Raw genomic sequence first — 24,991 nt, 5'->3', positions numbered from 1 at the left:
TCTATTTAGTTAGTGATGCCTGGGAAAGTAGAATAGCTTGCCCAGGAACTCATCTTCATTATGATTACTAAGTAGTTCCTCAATCAAAATAACAAGATTGTGGTTGATTACAAAGAGCAATTAGTGAACTTGTGCATTGTCTATATAATCATCTTCTGTCACAATCAACTATTTTAAATATGTTAATTATATCAAACCTGTCATCATAGAGATCCATAGCAGTCTTAAGATAACATTCATAAAACCAAAGAAAATGCTTCACAGAATGCCAAGGAAACACGTCAATAGCACCAAACCTGAGAGCTGTTAGCATAACTGAACCGCTGACAGCAAGGGGAGCACAAAACCACACAAGCTTAATTTTATCTGCTATTTAATATACACATCATATCACTAAAAATTACAAATTATGCTACATTTGAACAAAACGTTTTAACATAGTGGCAAAGTAATACATCAAATTAAACTCATGCTTTCCCCCCAACACCCAATCAGCATGTGTAGTTCATCATGTGTCACCTCTTGTTCCACTAATGTTGATAGTAACTGATTATTTCTTTGAAGAGGAAAAAAGCAATGTGGTTTTCTTTTAAAACAGCACTTTACTTGCTACGGCTTAGTTTTATAGGAAGCAGTTTGATGTTTTACACCAAAACAACAGATTCAAAGTAATGGTAAAATTACTGGTAGTGGCTGATACAGCAAGTTCAGTAGCCCTTCACCATCTAAGTAGCCTAAGACGGCCTCTGTGGTAAAGAAGTAATGCTAACTTACACAATATCAGAGATCTGAAATGCTAGAAATTACAGGAACTAGGATCTTCTTCTGCAATGTTTTTCCTGTCTACCCCTGTAACCTAAAAACCAACCTCTTTTGGGTCATCAGGGTCAGTTCATTGCAGAAGATGTGAAAAACTTGAACAGCTCAGTGCAGGCTGCTCACTGAACACAGATCATCAGAACAGCTGGGAAAACTACCATTACTGTAGCCAAAGTGCATACCTGCTACTGTGGTGTAGCAGCCCAGCTACTAAAGGACACAGGCACAAGTGCTCTATTTTCTTTAATTCAAAAGGACTCCACTTTATGAGACACTTCCTCTTTTCTCAAAAAAGAAAACTTTAAAGTGACACTTATAGTCCACCTTTTAATAAGTTTTAATGACAGTGCTTTTCTACTGGATTCTACACTAGTATATATTAAAGTATCTTACAAATTAAATCAGTGGAATCCTGTTCAGTGATTATTACAAAGCCTGGACATCAACCACAACCTGCTTGATAGAACCATCTGCTTTATTTTTAAGGCTCTCCAATAATGAATTTAGCTATGCGGCTGACATGTGGTATATCACACTGACATTAGAAAGACCAAACAGCAGCAAATAAGGCACTTAAATTGTTAATTGAATTTACTCCTAACATTAAAGAGTTAAACTACTGTATGAGTAGCAATTAAGCTTTAAAATAAAAACTGTAACTGATCTGAACAATTAATTAATCCTATTCTAGACTCAGACATGATAATGACATCTATTGCAAAACATACTCAGAGTAAACCAGTGCTTGAATATTTGAAAACTAAAAATATAACAGGCACTCACTCACCTTTTGTAAGGTCACTGTGTACTGTTCCCATATCAGCTCTTCCATGCCTGGGGCCTGTTGCACACAGAAACCAATTAGAAAAACACATAGCACATAAATATTTAAATTAAAAAGTGAAATACCCAACTAAAACACAGGTTTAAAAATAATTTGCATAATCTAATATTGTGGGAGAATTAGTATGAAATTAACATATTTTAAATGATGACAATTTTTCTTTAAAAAGGAAAAAAATATTAATAGGTGCAGAGTGGTAGAATCCCTTCACGTTTCACTGATTTAACAGCTCATTCTGATTTTCTGGAAAAATCCTTATTCAGCAAAAGCATTTAATTCAGATCAACTAGCAGTCCATAGTCCTGATTCAAATAACACAAATACTTATGGAAGATCTTTCTGTTGCATTATGCAGTAAGATTAGCAGTTGAAACTGAGGCTTTCAAAATGAACTAGACTCCAGATCTCTTGCATCTTGTTCATGTAGATTTAGCAAAATGTTTTGTCCACTATGAGTTACATAGCTAAATATTTAGGTTCCCATCAAGAAATTAAATTTTACAGGAAAACACAATATATCACTATATAGTACAGGTACAGCCATTTCTGTGACACTGCTCAGAGACCTTTTTTTACCAAATTTCCAGTTAAAAACAATCACTTTTATCTTACATGATATAACCTGAAATCTTTCCAACACCACAGCTTAAAATATAATACAGAATAATCACCCAGCTGTGATGCATCATATATTACACAGCCAGCCCCTTCAGTGTCTGCCCTGTAAAACCAGGAGAGAAATGAGCCACTGCCCTGCAGAAAAATGACACTGAAAACATTGCAAAATGGAAAGCATCCATTGCAGAAGAAAAATCCAGGCCTCGAATAAGGATGTGCATGCACACAGTCAAGCCACAGGTTTTATTTGTTTTTATCTCAGAAGACTGAATCTCAGACAAAAGCTCAGTTCAGACTTAATGGTCTTTTTAAAGGCATCACAGGAGTAATGACAGCTAAACTCCAAAACATTAGACAGACAAATGACACAAGACGGGTATGCCTGTACTTTAAGGCATCCCTTGCATTTTCAGAGTAAGACTTCTGGCAGTGCACAACTGTTCAGCAAGCTATGGATGTTATTTCTCATATGCAAAAAAACCCTTTTTGCATAGTTCCAGTTGATTCTGTGCACCACAAAGAGAAACTAGATTTACATTTGCCATTGCACATTCACTGTATTGAAAAATAAAAGTAAGTCGTGTTCAGAGATCCTGAAGGAATATGCAAAACATTCAGCATTCTTACCAGGAATTTTACAACACTGAACAGTGTTAAATTTCCACTGTTCTGCCAGAAAATGAACAATGCTTTCCAGTTTCCAGAATGTCTGGTGTCTAATTAAAAAGAAAATTAGAAATAGATGGAGATGATGGCTTATACTAAAAGTAATACACAAAAGTAAATATTTCTAAATTTTGACTTGTCTAGGTCAGACAAGAATGTGTTCATAACTATTAGTATTAAAACACATATGTCTTGGGGTCAGTGTTGAATGTGCTGAATCACATACTAAAATTATTTTATCAGGTATTGCCATTTAACCAGCTAACATGTCAAAGCTTTCAGCTATCTGAAACTGAACCCACTTGATATATTCCCTTACACAGAGAATCTCTGCCACAAGTGAAAAATTCCTCCTTAACTAAGCTCTTCTTTAAACTGCTGTGATGCTGCCGTAAATGGAAGTGACTAGGCTTGCTTATCTGGCATGTAGGGAACAGTTTACCGACTACTGACCCTTCCTGCATTCCTGCTTTTCTATGTACTTTTAAGCTCTGCAAAAAATAAATCTGTGCTGAAGAGGGGTCTCAGTGTCATTTAAATTCCATCTGACTTTACCAAATAAACTTTTAGAAATGAAAGTCAGTACCAAATGACAGGTAAAATCTGAAGGACATGCGGATAGGTTCAAATCTTGTAGAAGCACAGAAGATGGAAAATCTTTTCCATCCTCCTCTTGGTAAAAAAAGCCTCAACAACTTACACATGTAACACAAACATCACTTAAATTCAGTCTGCACTGTATGCAGCTCCTACCAACACTATGTCCCCGCCAAGAGGCCAGCTCTGAGCAGGTGCAAGAGAAAGGCAGGCAGAACGCGCTCACCGGGAGCTTACTACCCATGGGGACAGAGACAGGCCTGAGAAGTGACTGCGTATTCAGTACAACACTGCAGGAAACGCACTGAGGAAAGTACTGTAAAGGTATCAGGGACAGATGTAAGGATATGAAATAGGAAACTTACGGGAATTTCCTTCCAGAAAACTAGGCCTTCCATGAGGAGTGGCATAAGTATAACCTTGTGCACAAGTGGAGAGATGTACTGGATTGTAAACCAAAGCATCATAAGCCTACAGAGTTAAGTTTAGTTTACTCTGACAAGTAAGTTTTATGGTATCTGGTCAAAAAAAAAAAAAAAAAAGTAGTAAGAATGAAAGAGAAACTACTGCCTACAGACACTAAAATTAAGGTCTTGCAAGATGCCAAGCCCATAGTATCATCTCATTTGTGCCTAGAAAAAGATCCTCATAGTATCAGTGACTGTTTCAGGTACATTCCATGTACATCTTTGGGGTTTATTTGTACCTTGAAACTGTTACTGAAAATTCAACAAGAGAATTAAGCAATTCACTTTTAAACTCGCAAGTATCTGAAAAGTAATCAATTTTTTGAAACTGCTCCTTGGGAAACTGTCTCCCATTTGCTGTACTCTGCATCAGAAAAGAAAAGCACACTATGTACTTGCAAAGCTGTTTTTGTACAATGTAATTACCAAGACAACACGACTAGCTCTGTCCTACTGATAAAGCAATGCAGGCTCTGCAACACAGTTCAAAGAACTGAATGGTCACCTTGGAAGCCCGTAAGGCAAAAACAATATCTAAACAATAATCTCTTTAACATCATAAAATGTACTGCTACTTGCCATTGTCACAATGCTAACCCATACCATCAGAGTAATGAAGAAGAGAAGACTGAGAGGGAGGGAGAGACTACAAATGTTACAAATAATCAACTGGGGACTCAATCAAAACTAATATCTAAGTCTGCACCCGAACTGCGAAATTCCTGTACTCCACATTTAGTGATGTGACTCTCCTCTGAATGCATCAAGTGATGAGTTATGAAAAGCCTTCATCACCTTGCCAATTTCTTCATACTTCATCTGTAAGGAAACACAAAGGGATCCTGAGCAGCTTGTGCATTCCTTACAGGATCGCAGTTTCACTGCAAGATTGCACACCAAAACACTGGAGAGAGAAAGGCAGGCAAATGGTTAAGAACCCCACCTCCAGTTACTAACAGTAACTGTTTTACCCCCCAGGTTTCACACAGACAACAGGCTACCTGCAGTAAATGCAAATTATTGTAATTACCTAGTCTAAATTCATTAGGGACTATAGTCAGTCCATTTCTAATTAGAACACTGTAGTCAGGATTTGCTTAAATCTGTCTAATGCTCATAATACTAAAATGACAGGTGCTTTCTAAATACCCAAAATAGACTGTTCAGCAGAATCTTTGGCAGGAAACTAGTCAAAGTGCTAAAATCGCCAGTGTGCAAGAAACAGGCAGCTGCTGCAGCTCTAACTGACAGTCATCAAGAGATTTACACAATTACTTGCTACTGAGAGATCACCGAAGACAACTTCATTCATGCCGAAAGAAGAACAAAACCAGAAGACCTGCCACAACAATCATCTGGCTATAAAAGTGAGTTGGACAGGGGAGGGATATATGAAGGGAGGAGGGGAAGAAAAGACGTGGAGCAAGATGTAACAAAAAGCAACTCACGTGCCCTTTTAAAATCCCCAACTTTTTGACTGCATGTGACCACATTCTCTGCAGAGCTTGAGCTGTCTTCATTGTTGCAGGATATAATCTGTGAGGGAGCGCCGTACATCCCGTCTTTTCATCTGTTTCCACCACTCAACACTGTTATGTAATTCTAATACAATAGTGGCCTACATACTCTAACAAATCCTGCCGTCAGTTTCACACAGAAACACACCAAAACCGCAGCAAGGAAATGTACTGAGAGTTTAACTAACTCCCAGAAAAATGCAGTGCTGTAATCTTATGTTTGTTTGTTTTTAAAAGAAGTGTTGAAAACAGATAATTATGCAGCACCTTACTCTTCTTCCAAGCACATAGGGGTTCACCCCACCAGGAACCTAATTTAAACTTACAAGAAAAGAGGCTTAAGAAGCACAGCACACACTATCTGGAAATTCATATACTGACTATAATATTTTACAGAACTGTGTGGGCTTGGCTCCAGCAAGAAAAAGGAGAAATAAATACAAAATTGTACTCACTGCAAATAACAGTATTTGCCATCAAACACTTAGTAAAGTATCATTTGTAAGAACGATAAGCTAATTGTACAGCCAAACAGATAGGTTACTTTATTGGAAAATAGGTCAAGCTATCACTCCCATTTATGCTGCATGAATGCTGTGAAATTTAAGCCTCAAGTGAACTTTTCCCCTAGACTTTACATAAGTTTCACAGGCAGTGAACAGACAGGAAGACATACCAATTTTGTACACAATGCTAACCAAAACCTCTATACATAGATTACACTTTTCACTAGTAGAGAAATTTTAACTGTTAAAGAGTATTAATTTAGATGGTAGTGGAAAATGTGAAGGCTGTGTTGTTAATTTTTCAGTGGAGTTCTTTTGTTGAGTATTTTTGGTTTTTTGGGTTTTTTGGAGGGGATGTAGTTAGGGAGAATAGTGGGTAGGAGGGCCAAAGTGGGACAAAGCATGTCTTCCAGTTTTTCCATTCAAAATGAAGCCTGAATTCAGCATTCTGTATTTTAACTGTGAGGCCTCCTCTGCACTAGCCAGCCAAACTAGGATGAACAGAGGCTAGCGCCTTCATGACTGAGCTGCCAAGAGTGAACACCAAGGGAATGCATGAGAAGCACAACGACAACAGCCCCCAACTCAGGCTACCCACTTGGACGTAAGACTTTTATTAGGGTTTGGTGAAAATAGTTTAGAATCTCCATCAACATTTCTAAAGAGCACATTCCTCTCAACAGACTCACATTCACAGTTTCCAAAACTGGTATTTATTTATTTATTTATTTTTACAAAAAGGGCAGGAAAAAGAAACAAATATAAGTATGTATGTCTTTGAGACTTCTTTAGCTGTGCTTTTTTAGCTTTTCTGTTTTCCTCCCCCTTGCCATGAAAAAAACTTCAGAAGCACTCCAAATAGAGAAGAAAAGACCATGATGACATAAGAGAATAAAAATTGTGAAACATTATCCATGAGCTAAAGCAGTTATAATAGCAAGGACTCTTCTTTTTTTGGTTTTGGACTATCCTTTTTCTTTAAAGGAATATAACGAGAAAAATGAATGGATTGCCTCCACCAAAATTTAAAATGAATTTTTTCTGAAAAGAAATTTTAAAAAATAATCAAGAAATCTAGGAACATTACTGCAAGTGAAGAGACCAGAGAGTTAACAGAAAGATGCAGGTGTTTGCATTTGGATGTTTAATTTTGAAGGAGAACAGTATCTCCAGAGTAGGAATACCTCAACACAATCCTTTTAAATGGAGATGAAAAAAATTCCAAACAAGCATTGTCCCAGACACTATCCCAGACACTGTATCTGCATGCCTCTTCACAAAAAATAACTATAAAGGGAAATTGTAATCTAACTTCCCTCCTAGCACAAGATTATAAAGGCAATTGCAACCCTTGTACATATCACACCTATTATCCACAGACATTTAAAACTGAAACTCTTTTAAAGCAAGCTCAGTTTCAATGACAGATACACCCTCTGGTTCTTGCTGGGAGTCTATCCTGATAATAAAATGTTTGTGAATCATGTGGGGAAAGAAAACTAAGCGTGATGATCTGGTTTATAAAGTGGGGAAGGTGAGAAGAAAAAGAGAGCTCTCAAAAAATTCAATCAAGCAACCTCAGAACATCACAACAAAATCTTACAGCAGCAGGCTGCACCTGTCCACTCGCCCTGGGGTCAAAGTTTTAAACCTAGCACTATGTTATCTCCTCCTCTAAAAACAAGGAAGAAAAAGGGTGTTTCCTAACACATAATCTATACAAGCAAGACACAATCTGTCCAAGCAAGCAGAAAGGACACCTTCAGCAGTCTTATTGGCTCAATTATGGAAGTAACACCAAAAAAGAGGTCCTAGCCCTCCAACTTTTCCTGTCCCTGCTTCGTATGCTACTATGGATGTAAGCTGAGTCTAGGTTTTCCCTAAAGACAGACTGATACAACAAAGATAAACAAGAACTTCAAGTGAAAGCTATCCATTTGTAAGAGATAGAGGGGCAGAGACTCTTCTAGCCAATGATAGGAAGAACCAGGTGGAGAGAGTCCAAAGCAGCATCAAGATGTAAGTATTCCTGGTCTCAAAGACAAGTTACACTATGAGAGAAACTGCCTTTACATCTCACCTGCCCTCATAAAGGCAATTATGATGGACAAAAAAGGATGGCCTTAGATTTACATTTATAGGCTTTCAAAGATCCTGATCCACTTCAGATTCTGGGTAACACTAAAGAAATGCCCTCTGTATGGAGTGGAGGCTCAGTGAAATAAGAAGCAATCTGTACATCAGTGTGCGGTGTGAAGCACCACATCTCTTTTTCAGCTGAATGCCATAGCCTAGGTTATTAATGATGTCTATAAAATGATGATGATGATGCAACACAAGCTGCATAACCAGAGCTTGCCAAGTATTCCTGACATAATGAAATGTAGCTGAAGAGGAACAGGACCTTTATCGGGCCTTTCTGGTGCAGTGAGGAAGCCACTTGCAAGAAGGCTCCAATTGGTGTGTTCCCATGAATTATCTGTGTATGATACAGCAGACCCTTGATTAGGATCCAGGAAAATGAGAAAAAACGACTTTTGCCCATGGATCATTCACAATACAGCCAGCATCTTGCACAAAAGGAGCTACCTTATTTTCTACCAATAAATATTCTGTATCAGAGAAGCATATCCTATTTTTCATATAGGTTCCTGCACCAATACATCAACTCCCAGAACAGCAACAGATCCTCCTCAAGAAACAGTATCCTAGAATGATGAATGACTCAAATTAAATAAAGACAAATGATAAAAAAATGGTTTGCAAAAGATATCCACTTGAAGTAAAAGATTACTGCTCTTCAATAATGGCAGAAATGCCTTCTCTTTCCTTCTAGGGGAACAAAGAAGAAATTTAAGGTACAGTTCCATGGTAAAAGATCATATTCTACTTTCACATTCCAGTAAAATCAAAAATAGTTGCTAGCATCACAATGGGTTATATTATCAGAATGCAGGAAGCTGGGGTAAAAAATCACAAACCGTACACACAAGTATACTTCTGACACGGAATAGAAATTTTTGAAGGAGAAGAAAAAATTCACATAGAAATGAGACAAACAATCTTTCTTCCTCTTCCCGCTAATGGAAAATTATCAATTACATTATATAAGATCTGCTTTCATCTAAATTACTCAACAAGAACAAATATTAGCAAAATATGTTTGCTCTATTGACAAGGCAACAAACATATTCATCAGCAAGCTGGTCAAGTGGAAGTTGTCCCTGCTTATGGCAAGGAGGTTGGAATTACATTATTTTTTAAGTTCCTTCCAACCCAACTCACTCTGTGATTTTGTGTATTATCAGACCTTGTGTCAGAAACTGCTTTTTTTGCACAATGCATGTAGAAACAGCAATCTGAAGGGCTGCCTAAAAAGACCTAAAAAAACCATAAATTGAGCATAATGTTTCTAAGAATTTGTTTTTCATAGGTAAGTAAGAAAAAATCATGGTGAGTTGAATGTCACTATAAAGAAACACAAACCATTCTTCATGTAAAAGCCAAGATGTTGTTTAAAGCTTTTCTAAATCATATTTCACCCAAGAGTTATACCATTCGGTTGCTATAAATTGTAAATTCTATCTAAAACAGTACCAGCAAACACTGCATAAAGTACAACAAGCCTATTCCAGGCATTCACAAACCAATCCTTACTTCTTAAGTTTCATTAAAACTTTTAAAATGACCAAATGAGAATGGTTAACTACAGTTAACTAAACAATAATGAAAGGGTCTTTTGTTTCACTTCTTTCAGGAATAGTATGAATCCATCATGACAACAATGCCCACAGTCATTGCTTGACACTGTGCTGAGCACTATTTCACTAGGATTTTTGCTTCCAGTTAGCAAAACTACTATTTCTTACAAATCAACCAGTACCAAAGCTCTTAACTACAGAGCCAAGAGCATAATTTAGGTTTCTTGACTTCAAGTCAAGTAGCCTAAGTGTTATGCAAGGAAGCCAACACATAGATTTCCTCTGTTTGTGTCAAATACAAGTCTTGCAGGAAAATAGCCCCTGTAATTGGGAAACAGGGATCAACCATCTCCTATTGTGGGAGTTTGAGCCAGCTAACATGTGAGGAAGAATTCCAGGGTGGCAGAACCTGCATTCATTTCTACCTCTTCTTGCACTATGACACAATAAATGCCTTCCAGACTGCAAGCTAAACCAGAATCCACTTCTACCCAGAACTAGGGAAATGAAGGGCAACAGCACTGTTCATCAAACTATTGAGAATATTAATTGACAAATGCATCTAGGTCTCATTTGCATTGTAGCCCTGATATTAACACTCACAGCATAATGCCCCAGATCTCCCAGTGCACAAAAAATTGTTTAACAAATTAGCCCAAGGGGATGGAAAAAGGTTTCACACACAGAGATGATCTATGCTGATCTGGATCTTTGACAAGTTGTGTGCTTTTTAATACAAGAGGTATCACTTCATCCAGCTCACAGCATTTAAATGACAAACAAAGCCTAAATGAAATGAAGGATATCGCACAATCCACCCAGTGCAGCAGCCTCTGCAGCAGCATTCTTCAAATGGCTCACAGTGATGAAACAACATCCCCCAGCTGAGAGATTTTTTTCAGGAACTTGCCCAGGCAGGAAAAAAAAAAAAAAAAACAACAAAATAAACCAAACCTACATCAAAAGAGAGGCCTGGGATTTGAGTTTTGTAAAGATTTAATTTTTCTGCAATTCCAAAATAGAAAGGGACTACTAACCTTGACACTGAAAAGAAGACAGTAAAGGATGTGGCATAAGGCGTCCCTTTGGTGGATTATAGCATAGGGCACATAATCACTGTAAAGTTCTGTTTTGTTTCAACTCTGTATTAAGGAAGCACCTAATCAATATCTGCACATATAAATATTTGAGTAATGCATATGGTAGACTCTTTGGGGAAGGAAAAAAAAAAGCATCTTGTTTTTGAGGAAACTTTTTTCAGTTCAAGACAGCAAGATACTCTCTAGGAAAACTGTATTTCCTGCATATTTTTACCAAACATTTACCAATTATACTGAAAATTTTCAGAAAGTGGGACAAGCATTTTTGAAGGAAGAAAGGGAAAATCAGGATTTTATTAAAATATTTTGGTGTCAAGTCACAATTCACCTTAGAAATTTGTTATGAAAATCAATGGTGCATTGTATTTTTAATTTGTTTGTTCTCTTGCTTTCTAGGTGGTTTCTTCTTCTCAGACTTGTTAAAGTTTCTTTGTCTCTAAAATGAGCACTTTTGGAAGGTTCTCACAAGACCAACGCCCCTTTTCATCTTTGGCTAAGCAGTTTTTCCTTCACAAACACACAACCTCAGGCTGGGGTACAGCTTTGCACGGTATGAACTAAACAAATTCTTTCTGACCATCACAGTTTTCACACTCCTCCTGCTCATTTACATGCAGCTCCTTGACTCTGTGAATTCTGCTGTTCAGTTCTTAAAAAGAAGCCAAGACAGCTTTGGAAAGCCACAAAAACATCCTCATTTTTTCTCACTGAATTACTCTCCTGCCATTTCTGTCAGCTGAAGTGGCAGGCCAAGGCAGATGGCAGAACAAATATTAGAACTCTGCAGCTAAATTCAACTTGGACAACAGATGAGGCTTCACTTTTAAGCATGCACCAGGAAAACAAGAATTTATAAAAGGGACAGATTAAATCATAGACTCGTTTAGGTTGGAAATGGCCTCCAAGATCACTCAGTCCAGCTGTTAATGTAACACTGCCAGGATCACCACTACGCCATATCCCTAAGAGTATGCCTACATGGCTTTTAAATACCTCCACAGAAGGTGACTCAACCACAACCCTTGGAAACATTTTCCAATGTTTGATAACCCTTTCTATGAAGAAACCATTCCTAATATTCAACTGAAACATCCTCCTGGCACAACTTGAGCCTATGTCCTCTCATTTTGTCACTAGCTGTCCGGGAGAAGGGACCCACACCCACCTGGCTACATCCACCTTTCAGTGAGCTGTAGAGAGCAATGAAGTCATCCCTGATCTCCTTTACTCCAGGCTAAACAGCCTCAGCTGCCTCAGCTGCTTCTGACAGGGCCTGCGCTCCAGACTCTTCACCAGTTGTTTCCCTTCTCCAGACACACTCCAGCAATCCAATGTCTTTCTTGGAATGAGGGGCCTAGACAGGATTTCAGGTGTGGCCTCACGAGTGCTGAGTACACACGAACAATCACTTCCCTCATCCTGCTGGCTAGACTATTGCTGATACAGGTCAGCATGTCAGTGGCCTTTTTGGTCACCTGGGCACACGCTGGCTCATGTTCAGCTGCTGTCAACCTGCACCCCCAGGCCCTTTTCTGCTGGGCAGCTTTCCACAGCCTGGGGTTCTGATGAAAGTGTAGGACCCATCCTTTGCTCTTGCTGACCCTCAAGCTGTTGTCTTGGCCCACGGATCCAGCTTATCCAGATCCCTGTATGGAGCCTTCCTACCCTCCAGCAAGCAGATCAGCACTCTCACCCAACTTAGTGTCACCTGACCAGATCATCAATTATTAAACAGAACCAGACCCAGTACTGAGCTCTAGGAAACTCAATTTGTTTCTGGCAAACAGCTGACTTTAACCCCATTCACCACCGCTCTTAGGGACTGGCTATCTAGCCAGGAGCATGGAATAAAAAGAAACAGAGAAAAAGGCTTCTATGGAAAAGACAGGAATATAGAAGTTCCTAAATGGCTTTAAGGCTACTTAATAGTATGGGAAAATATATATTATATAGATTATATTATAATTATATATTTATTGATTGTCTGTTCTGTGCTGGTATGGCCCCACCTCAAGTCCTGTGTGAAGTTTTGGGCACCACAATACCTCAAAAGATATAAAAAGCTATTAGAAGCAAGCATCCAAGATGGTGAAGGGCTTTGAGGGGAAGCTGTGTGAGGAGCAGCTGAGGTCACTTGGTCTGCTCAGCCTGGAGAACAGGAGACTGAGGACAGACCTCACTGCAGTTACAACCTCCTTGTGGCGGGAAGAGGAGGGGCAGGCACTGAGCTCTTTTCTGTGGTGACAGTGACAGGACCACAGGGAATGGCCTGGAGATGTGTGAGAGCAAGTTCAGGTTGGATATTAGAAAAAGGTTCTTCACCCAGAGGGTGGTTGGGCACTGGAACAGCTCCCCAGGAAAGTGATACCAGCACCAGCCTGACAGAGCTCCAAAAGTGTTTGGAAAATGCTCTCAGGCACATGGTATGATTTTAAGGAATGTCCTGTGCATAGCAAAATATAATTTTTATTTACACATATATGCACACTAAATATATGCCCTGTGGCACAGACGAGCAGAAAGCAAGCCTGCTTTCCTTCCCCCGTCGGCTCACGCTGCGCGTCACAAAGGCCTGCAAGCACCAGGAGCAGCGCTGCCTCTTCCCGCTGAATTCCTGCGGGGCACCTCACAGTCCCGGGCAGTGCTGAATTCCTGCAGGGCACCTCACGGTCCCGGGCAGTGCTGAATTCCTGCAGGGCACCTCACGGTCCCGGGCAGTGCTGAATTCCTGCAGGGCGCCTCACAGTCCCGGGCAGGCCGCGCAGAGCGGCGGGGCCAGCGGCGCTGCCGGGCCCGAACGCGGCACAGCCACTGCCGCCGCTGGGGCTCAAATGTCTGCACCACCGCAACCCGGAGAAGTAAACATGAAAATTCTGAGAATCCGCATTAGGCCAACATCTTATTTCATAATAAATATGATAGAAAACGTGATGTTAAAACAAATTTGTTCGGTGCTTTTGCTTTTCTTTCTTTTATCTCAAGCTCATACCTTTTCTCAAACAGGCTGGGGTTGGAGTTGTTTTTTTGGTTTGATTTTTTTATTGATTCCAGCTTTATTAAGTGCCTTTTCTTACCACATTTATTTCAGGAATTAATTGAACTGTTTATAAAAAGGAAACAAACGTATTCCCCATGCAGATTCATATTCTCAAAAAAGAGAAAGATCTGGTACTCCAAAGATAGACCACGCACTAATGTGGAGAGAGACACCAAGATGCCATGAAAACAGGTACCTGAAAGTCAGCAATCCCACATTTTAGCGCTTAACAATAAAAAGCAGATCTATAGTTACATTTTCAGAGCAGAACTTTTTCTTCCAAACTGCTTTTTACCTGAATTTAAACAGTTTACACTTTCAGAAAGTACCACGAGGTCCTTTAAAGTCCTGATTTTGCTGACATAAAAGAGTAATTTCTCATTACACCAGAGGGATTTCCTAGAATTAATTCACTTGTATTTCACAGTACTTGTGATCTTGACAGTAAGAGCAACAGTTAACAATTTCAACTGAGTATGCAGAAATTACTAGGGATTGTGTGGTGTCTTTTTAAAACAGTGACACTTACTGAACAAATTAATCCTTTTAGCAAGAGATTCACATTATCATTCCCTCTCTTATTATTATGGAAAGACATTACTACAAAAGCAGTCACCTGAATTGGTTTGGTGCTACCCAGAGGAGGTCACCATTCACCATTATCAGAGGCAGGGATGGGGGCAAAAAGCAGCATTTATGCAGCAGTGTAACAAGTTCCAAACATTAAAACTCAGCATCAATTTACAACACCCATGTTATGCCAATTAAAATCACACATGCAAAACTTTTCTGGGATAAGTGGTAGACACAAGTGGAGTAGTTTGTGCTTGTTACAGCTGCTACTGAACTTAGATGCATACACAGGCTTCATCAAAACCCTGTAAAATATCCTATCACAAATGAAATAAAAGCTTGTTCAAGATGAAGAGAGGGGAAAAAAGAAACTGATTGTATTCAAAACACAGCTGCAAGATACTCAGGTCTTATCTACTAATTACCTAAATCTCAAAAACTTCAGCTTAGAGCTATTTCAGGAGCAAGCTCTCTATCTTTTGTTCAACAACAGTTCTTTCATTGCTGTGGTAAAATTGCTTCAGTGCTCCCCCAGCAGGAAGCAATCAGTTCTTCAAAATTTGTGAGGGAACAGTTCCAGTTGAAATAGAAAACTGCCATTTGGGGAAAAAACAAAACAGATCCTATGCCCCTGTCATCATGTCCGTGTTGTCCCCCCCCCCACACACACACAGTTAAATTATTTTAATTTTTAGAAAACAGTTTCTGCTCATTGAGAAATAACACTCTAGCAACTTTTTTTTTTCATCGAAGATGTCTTCCTTTTCACATATTGCTTCACAGAGGATAGCCAGAAGCTGGTTTTCCCAAGTGTTCTAGAACCTACAGCACCAGTCGAGTGGAGGAGCCTTGGAAATGACAATTTACCTTCCCACAGGTGTTGAAAGAAAACAAACCTCACCTCCTGAGGCACAGCCATGTGCCCATTCTTGCAGTAAAGTACATTTCTCCACCACCTGTTTTTTAAAAACTCAACAAGGCTTGAGAAGATAAAAACCTGGAAGCCAAGTGATTTCATCTGCAGATCAAAATTAATTGAGGTTAAAGGCTGACATTATACTTGAATTATACTTGAATGTTGGATATGGGCATGGACACTGGAAAATGGAGAGTTTAAATGCAGTTTCATTTTCTGAATGTTTTTCCTAGACTTTCATCCTGTCACACAGATTATGAAGATTTTTTTGTATACACTTCAGGAAGGTAACTACTGAAGGGATGCAGAACTTTCAACTCACCTGATCAACGCTGGCTTTAAAAGCTACTTCTGACTCAGTCAGCCCCATTCACTTTAACTGTAAACATAATACATTTCTTTACAGTCACCATGTTTCTGTACCTTCTGCTCCTTGGGATACCCATACAAATGAAGTCTGAGAATTAAAGTGCTACAGCAAATTGTGCATAAGCTGAATTCAAGGAGACTTGAACTTTTCTTGGCATAATAAAATAAAAATTCAAAAGTTTGGTTTTGGTGTGCTTGCAGTACCAGGATTTGGTGATAAGGTAAATCAAACTCAGTAGGTGTACATAATCAATTTCATTAAGTTAGATTTCATTGAGAAAAAAAAATTAACTGTGAAATAAAGTAATTTTCTGGAGTGCCTCATTTCAATAATTATTTATGCTGTGCAACTAAAACATAGCTTTTACTCTTGTGGCATCTTAAAATTAAAAAAAAAAAAAAGGGACAATCCCCCTCAAAACCAAACAAACCCCCAAAAAACAAACAAACAAAAACAACCCAAAAAAGACCACAACAAAAAACCCAAAAACCCCCACAAACAAACAAAAAACACCAAAAAATCCCCCCAAAACCCCAAGCCAAACCAACAACAACAATGAAAAAAAAAAAAAAACAAACACCAAAAACCCCCAAAATACCACCAAACCACTGAAGCACCATATGTATTACATGGTCTGAAGTTCTAATTATCATTTCATTCAACTTCAGCAGTACACTTTGTACTGCTACTGTTTTTGAATGCTTCATCTTCCTGCATCGATATTCAAGTAGCAAACCAAGCAACAGAAGTGACCAACTCTAGCATCAAAAGATTGTTATTTCATTGGTCATTCAACACCTGCAACTCTGAGAAAAACAAGCTGGGTACCTGTCTACTGCTTCCTGCAACTGGTTTTTAAAAGGCCAATTCATTACTGGGATACAATCCAATCAGGCATGCATTTATATTTAATCATCCAGTCATAATTGACGACAATTCAAACAATGGAACAATTGTTAGTTTCCAAGCTGCATCCCGAAACAGATTTTCTATCCCAGTTAAGGTTTCTAGTAGCCTTTGTTCTCACTCTATTAATAGAACAACGATACATAGTATTCTTGAAAGTACTTTACTTTTAGTCAAGCATTCCTCTGTGTGTGTATCAAAGTATGTAATCTTACTACACACTATTACATTAGCTTTATTTTCTTGTCTGAAGGAAGTAAGCCTGAATATAGCTCTGTGTAACGCATAAAATTTAACAGTACATTTGATCATATCTCACCCTAAAACCTCATAAAATTCACACTATACAATGCATTTCATACAACTACCAACACCGTATCACAAGCCTCACAGAACACAAACATCAAACTAAAGGTCACATTGACCAAAAGATACCAAAACTGTACAAAATAATCAAGCTGTTTTGAACTTGAAGTCATACATTCAGCATCATTTATACACATGCCACAACAAACAGCTCAATTTATTAGCCAACTTTTCACTGTTTTCCAGTCACACTAATCATGCCTCTCCACATTCTTTTCCTTCTACCACCACCTCCTGCCTTCAAGGGTCTTAAGCAACTCACCTCTCCTTCTCAAGATGTTTCAACAGTCCAGTCAGCCATGCCAGAGAGCATTGCTGAAGTTCACTCCTAAACTTCAACATGGCTTGCATGTAACTAAAATGAAAACAGAATCTGTTGCCAAAGGAAGTTAGGCAATTTTTCTGTCATCCAGTCGGTGGGGTGCACGGATTCAAGTGGAGATCTAGGGATCGCATATTTGAAGGGTTTAGGTCTGTAAGTCTTGTATTGATACTCCTCACAGTGTATTTGGAAAAAGAGTAAATAAATAATCACCCAGCCCCTCCCAAGACCAAGCCTCTCCCAAGAGACAATGGATTAAGCCAGCTGCACCTGCTTTAGTAAATAAAACACATTCAGAATCCCTTTACTCACAGCAAAGGTTCCTCCTCAGAGCCTCCAAAGGACTATAATTACTTTTTCAAACAAAAAAATCAATCATATAGCCACAGCTCTGAATTCTTCTGGGGCAGTGTCACCAGCAACCTATCATCCAACATAAAATAGTATTACACTAAAGTTCACCGGTACCTGACAACACTCTGAGGCAAGAAAACAACAGAAGGGCAGATGAGAGTGGTAAAATTCAAGTGGTTTTCATTCCTTTCCTTCAATCTTCTTGCAAGGCTGGATGTGAACTCCAAGTACACCTACCATGCAGTTTAGCATGACTTTTCTAACTAAAATTATGAAGTGACAGCAGCCAAAAAACAAGCAGTAAATCAACACAAGGGACAGAGGGATGAAGTCAGCTGCCCTTTTCTTTCATATCAAGATAGTAACTTTCACGTGTCTGGTTCATTTCTACAGAACTAATTTGAGTTTATCTGCAGCCCTTCTTTCTTCACTTGAAAGGATGCCAGCAAAACAATTTAAAACTAGAGCCCTTGATGCAATATTTCTACTGAAACACTTCACATGCATGTAACATCAATGTAAGTAACTTCAGGCACCACTCCAACCATTAAATGAAACCAAACTGACACATGCCTATGAAATAGGGCACTTCCACTGAACTGCAAACTGAGTACACAAAGAATAAACTAACCAGAACAAGCTCAGCAAGTAACAGAAAAAAAATTTATTCCTCCTTTTGCAACTTTCATAAACCACATGAGGCTTTGAAAAGAACTAAGAAAGAAAACAAGAGAATCCTTTTGCTTATGTGGCTGAAGGGAAAGTAAACAGGTCAGAATCATTAAGGTTTAGAAATGCTTCCATTAAATTACCACCCTGAGCAAATCTCATTTTGGTAGCAACTAGTTCATTCTCAACTGAGATTTGGAATAGAAAGTTTTCTTCTTGTGGTCTGAGCCACATGAAAGAGCATTACACAATTCAAGAACCTTCTGACACACAAAGCATAAGCAAGCCATAATAACCATCTGAAAAAACCCTGAAATTATGTACCTGCCTATAGATGAAAATGCTTTAAAAAAATCTAATCAAATTAGTGTGATCCAAGAGTTTTAGTCCATTTATATTGCTGCAGAAGACATTAGGAACTTAGCTTCTGGCTTCTACAATATAAAGCAGGAAAAGCTTGCAAAAGGACCTGAAAATTAGGTCAAATTATAAAAACAGGGGAGAGAAGTTAATTAATAAAATTTAACTAATGAATAAAATTTAATTAAATTCTGTAGTTCACCACCATAGCAAACATTAAACAGACATCATAATAACAAAAAGCCATTCAGAAAATTATAAACATACTTAAGACATCCACATTTGTTAGAACTAGATTATAAGTATTTCACATACACTAAAGGGACAGCAAAGAGGGACATAGCAACAGCACTCTGGTACAGGGGGTCTCACATTCAACCAACAGCTAGCTTGACAAGTGGCTCTCAGGTACAAGACTCCTCACCTGCTTCCACCATCCTAACCTATCCTTAAAACCTTCAGGCGCACCAGGCACTGCACATAAACAGCCAGGAAAGAATTATTGCCAAAGAGGAGTTGAGCAAAGAGCAGCTATTGGAAATGTCAGCAGGCATCCGTCTGCAAGCAACACTATGTCTTCAGAAGTCTGGCACTGGGATTTTTTGCCCTAATGTAACACATCATACTGAGGTAAAGCACATACAAGTATTTGTCAACTGCCAGCAACTAAAGGGGAGATCCTGCCAAGCTACAGAGTCAGAAACAATATCCCCACTGAAAGACTTTTAGCAAACTAAGTGTTAGAAAATAAAAAATTCACAGCCAAACTATAATGGTTACTTAGCCCACAGAAAAAACAATGCAAGTACAGCTCCATACAGCATAAACGAGTTCTTATGCATCATCTAAAGAGCATGCACACACATGCTACCAATTAGCTATGCTACTGTCACTTCAATTGCTTTAATAATGTATCAACTCTATGAACAGAATAACTAAAACCACTGACCACTTTTTATTCTTGGAATAAGAATTTCTACGGAAAAGAAAGAAATAAAAAAATGTAAGTTATTTTTCATCCTGTTCTGCAACTCTTCAAAAAGCTTCTGAAACACTGGACAGAAGAATCCTCAGCCACAGCCATTAAAAGAAACTCACATTATCCACTAGATTTTTGCAAGTGCTGGAACACAGAAAGAAGAGTAATCAGTGCCAAGTGCTGACCCGGGCAGCAAGCTGCTCAGTTCAGTCAAAGGCTAACAATTTGCTTCTCAGAGCTTTGTTTATGGTGCCTAGAATGACAGTCTAGCTAGACATCCTGCATTATCTCTGAAAAGCTCATACTGACTAAAAGTCATAAGGGGTGAGCATTCAGAATGCTCTCTTGTCACAGAATAGGCATGCATGTGTAAGCAAGAGGTAGGGCAGGCTAAGTATATACATATTATTAAGTCATAAATCAGTGAATAATGAATAGGTGCATTATTTCTTGTAGCTGTATTCAGATGTGTAGATCAGAGCTGGTTTCTTTCCAATTTTTTTTTTTTTAATGCTGTGTTTTTTTAACATCCAGAACTCAGTTATGAAACATTCACGCAGTATTGTTTTCCAGATCTAGAGACTCTGGTGGCAGAATACACAAAAAAGATATTGCTCCCTGACTACTTAATTGGGCACAACAAAAGACACAAATACCTGGAAGGCTGCTGCTGATTATCCGTCTGTTTAGTTAACTGCTAGAACTGCAGGCCTTGAAGAAGCGTTTTCTTCTTTACTGCATTTTGAAGATCTGGGATAGACATGCCTGAAGAGTTCATGAAGGCATGTCTCTTACTGTTTAGTAAGTTAGATGATGCTTTATTCTCAAAAAGAATTGAGTAACTGCATTTACATATTGTTTTCCACTGTACACTCCAGTTAGGATGCATTCAGGAGCATAAATCTGCCTGAAGGCTGGTACTTGCAGTATATGTCTCTCCTATCAGCACAGATGACACAAAATTCTTGGAGAGTTCTTAATTTTCATGGTAAGAAACACATTCCAAATATGTCCTTAAAAGATGAAGGGATTCTAAGTTCATTTGCAATTTTAACAGCCATGAATTACAGCCAGAATTCCTAGTTATAAATTTTATATTGTTTGCACAGCTTCATTAGGAAAAAGGAATCTAGAACTCACAGCTGTAGTATCTCTCCAGGTTCTTCTCTCTTTTTCTACAAAATAATGAGCAAACTGGCGTCTTTATAAAAGAAATGGAATTGTGGCCTTATTAGCAACTATATTATAAGGAACATAACCATCATGGTAGCTACACTGACCATGTCTCCCTGCTTGAGTTAGGTCCGCCCAGAAAGATGAGCTCTCTCGCAGTCTCACACAGCGGACAGAGGGAAAGATCAGCCAAAGCTCCCCTTTTGCTGACAGAGAAGCTGGTACTGAATTCATAACCTACACAACTAAGACTCACAGCTGTGAACCAAAAAGACACTTTAACCAAACCAATTAATTCTTACTTCTTTACATGAAAGGCAGGCCCTGAGGTGGTTTGACGAAATGCCATATACTCAGTTGAGACCTGGAAACCCGCATTTTTTATCAGAACAGAAGCATTGCCATTAACCTTGAAAGGATTCCACCGATATTGATAAAAGCAGGCCAATAAAATGTTGCTGTTTGGGACAAATAGAGGAGACAACACACTCTGGCACTACATTTGTTTGAGTACACTGCAAAGCATTTTACTTCAAGAATCATTCCATGACTATAACTTTGTTCAAGTGAAGTATTTAAGCTATAGCCATGTGAAGTGTACATCTGTAAATGCAGGCTTTGTAACTCCTGTAGCTCAAACGTGCACGAGTCAGACTTTCCATCCTCTCAGGACAGCACATGTAAACCTCATCCCCAAGAGACCCCTGCAAGGCACCAGCACATTATTAGGGCTGTTTCTATTTCTCTCACCCCAGCCAACAGCAAATGATTGCACCTACTTACCAAATGTACTGGAGCAAAAGTGTCAAATACACTGGGATCTGTGTCAAAGGACTTACAAGAAGGATTAAGAAGAGATGAAACACTCAAATACAGGTGAGGTTGAAGATAACAGAACAAGAAGAGAGGATTAAATTACCCAGATTAACTGCACAACCTCTGCGGCAAAAAAAAACTCTAATCAAACAAAACCACCAACAAAGAAAAACCAAACCATTCAAACAATAAACAACCCAAATACACAGAGTATGGAAATAATCTCCTAAAATAATCAGCACTTCAAGGATACTTAAGAGTACTGATTATTTTACAAAACACAAAACAAAGCATGAGGTGTAAATAAGTGTTTATGGCTTCCATCCACATTTTAGTGGACTATAGAGAAGTTCAGTTTTCTATATGCCGGCATGCACACCACACCACCCCTCCCCTCCTGACAGATGCTGCCTACTACTCCATAGCCACATTGAATACTGCAGTTCAGCAGTAATCTGACAATCTTAAAAAGCCAGGACCAGTGAGAAGGGGGAAGCGGCTTTTCTTCACCAAACTTCTGCGTTTTTTTCTCCACTGCGGTTACTCTTGGTTAAAACACTGACCTGCACCCTGAGCCCAACCAGTATTTAAAATACAAAACTTCGTACAGCCTTCGGGCACCAGAGGCACCTGCCAGCGCTTCAGAGCACAGGCTGCTTCCCCGCTCCCATTTGACAGGAAAACCCACGGTATTCCCACCGCCCTCGGCTCCAGCGCTGTCTCCGGCAGCCCGCGCCGGCGGGGAGCGCGGAGCAAGCCCGCAGCCCGCCCGGAGCGGCTCCTGCTCTCCACACGCGGGGCCGCAGGCGGGCCCCGCGGGTCAGGAACGCACCTGTGCGCCCGCCCGCCGCCTCTGCCCGCCCGCCCGGCCCGGCCCGGCCCCTGGGGGCCCGCGGCTGCGGGGGCGGTGGGTGAGCCCGGCTGCAGCAGCAGAGGAGGAGCGCGGTGGGTGACGGGGATGCTACCGACCTGCTCCGCCCCGGCCGCGGGCTCCCGCGGGCCGCTCCCGGCGGAGCCCTGCGTCGCTCCCATAGTAACATCGCCGGGCCCGGCGCCCGCGGCTCCGGGGGCTGGCGGTCAGCAGTCCCGGCTGCCTCGGGAATGCTTCGCCCGCCTCTGCCCCGCGAGGGAACCGGCCGGGCCGCTGGCGAGGGGCTGCGGCGGAGCCCCGCGGGGGCGGCCGGAGCCCGGCAGGACAAAGCCGGCTCTGAGCAGCCCTCCACAGAGAGACTTTGTCCTGCCGGGGCCCGGCCGCCCCCGCCGCCAGCCAATCGTGCCTGTAAACGCCCCGGGGAGGCAAAGAAACACTTCCATTCTCCCTGGGAAGAAAAGAATTGTTATTCCCCATTTACAAAAATATTTCTTGTGTTCCTGACCTTGGCAGCGGCCAGCAGCTGACGCCCGTCACAGGATAAACGCGAGCGATGGGGCTGGTGGCTCAAGCCCGGGTAGCATTCCTGACATGAGGCTTTTGGACAGTATCCACAGCCCGGTTCTGTCAAACCGACATGCCCAGTCATGTCCACCTTTTCTGCCAGTGTGCTTTTAGGAGAACGTGGATGTGAAAGCCTTCACACAGCTGACACTTCTCATGTCCGCAGCCTTGGTCAGACTTCCTTCCCACCACCTAACAGCCTTCCATACCAGTCTTGAAAGTCCACACCACTACTATTAATTTAGAGGCCAAATTGCTTGCTTTGGGAGCTGTAATTACATATTGTAAAAAAAAAAACATGTTATTGAGTTCACTATTCTCAAGAGCCTGCAGAAGTGAGTGGTCGCTAAAAACACTAAGAAGGAGAAGATGGGCAGAGATTAAACCACATTATATTCAGAAAAAAAGACTTCTTTCCCAAATGCTGCTGTCTTCCTGGCTTTATGCTATTTTGGGTGGATGAGGCAATACTTGAATCAACTCTTGGAAGGAAGAAACTAAGAATGAGAACCAACTGTAAGGGAAAAACTTTCTTAAGCCAATGTTAAAAAAAAAAAAAAAAAGGCAAACAGCCCATTACTTTGTATTGCCTACCCTCAAATCTAAAGAGAATAAGCAAAAAAATGCCAAAGCATGAACTTTGCTCCTGTTTGATGTTGTTCCTGTTCTCAGTTTTACAAGTGAGTGATACCATACAACTTTTTTGCTACGCTAGCAGTCCAGTACATGGCCGAAGTAAGAACCACTTGGAAAAATGAAAGGGGCCAGGTTCTTCACACACATGGGATACTGTGATAGCTTCTGGCATCAAGAATTCGCCCATGAGATACAGCATAGCAAGGCAAAACAGCTATCGCTCCACACTGATGCACACCTCTGCAAACTGGAGGCACTTTCCAAAGAGCACAGTTTGGCAAAATCTGCATAGAATGCTATGTCACAGCATTAGCAGAGAAATCCACTGTCCAGTATGTGTTGAAACGACATGACACAATGAAAACATAATTTTTCTGCAGACAACTACACAGTTGTAGATGCAAGAACAACATTTGTTTTAAGCTGGATGGCAATATACTTTTTGAAAAGCACTTCTCAGACATGAGGTGGGACAGGAAAAGAAGCCACCAGATCTCTTGACTGCCATCTCTTAACACATATGCAAAGTTCGTGACAGCATAAAGTAGAGCACCAGCCTCCTGAAGCTGCTTCCTTCCACACAGGTTCTGGCAAAAGATAAAGAACTACTACTCTTGATTCCCCAACTAGCCACAGCTCCTTGGCGAGGCAGACAGTGCCAGTCAGAGCAATCTAAAGGTCTGCCTATCCTGTCCGAGGCCAAGAAGGATTATTTGCGGTTCCAGACAAAAGCTGTGGCTTGACCTAATGCCTCCTTTTGGTGTGTTCTGTGACTTCATCAAAGCCACAAGGTGTTATCACTAAGAGAGGCTATACTTCCCTGACCTGTAGGGCAGCAAGGAGGGTTAACACACTAAGCTAGCCTGAGGTAAGTGAAACCCAGATGCAGGAACTGACCACAAGCCAGATAGGCTGGATCCCTTACCACAAAATACCATCTGGGAAGGGCCTATCAGTTTGTCTTTTATTTAGCATCCTGCAATAACAGATAGAAAATAATCCATGTGGGCTCTCTAAATATTTTCCATGATTATCCATAAAATTTCTCACTTTTAAGAGCAAAGTATACATATACTTTTGTGTTTTCTTTTTTTTTTCCCTCAAACTAAACAGCTACTCTGCCACAATGGGCATATAAATCATCCCATACCAGCCTGCCAATGTGAGCACTAAGTGGCCTCTAGTGCTCATGCTCACTCTAGAGCTTGGCCAAATGCCCAGATGCTCATAGTGATGGCATGGAC

General features: G+C 40.2%; 1 protein-coding gene across 9 annotated transcripts in view; it reads right to left on the bottom strand.

Annotated features, from left to right (window-relative positions):
- Nucleotides 1-24,991, bottom strand: part of TJP2 (tight junction protein 2) — a 77,421-nt gene that overhangs the window by 20,059 nt on the left and 32,371 nt on the right. For 3 of the 9 annotated variants that reach the window (XM_058043207.1, XM_058043208.1, XM_058043216.1), the window contains one exon: nt 1,607-1,660. In XM_058043207.1, the coding sequence (XP_057899190.1) occupies nt 1,607-1,660 (54 nt within the window). Of the gene's footprint in view, nt 1-1,606; nt 1,661-3,909; nt 4,063-4,806; nt 4,916-5,459; nt 5,586-22,645; nt 22,693-24,991 lie in introns of those variants that run through there. The other 6 variants (XM_058043209.1, XM_058043210.1, XM_058043211.1 and 3 more) reach the window with 6 other exon arrangements.

Source organism: Melospiza georgiana, chromosome Z (genome assembly GCF_028018845.1).
Source record: "Melospiza georgiana isolate bMelGeo1 chromosome Z, bMelGeo1.pri, whole genome shotgun sequence".
Taxonomy (NCBI): Eukaryota; Metazoa; Chordata; class Aves; order Passeriformes; family Passerellidae; genus Melospiza; species Melospiza georgiana.
The sequence above is the reverse complement of the archived record's forward strand: the minus strand, read 5'-3'. Positions and strand labels throughout refer to the sequence as shown.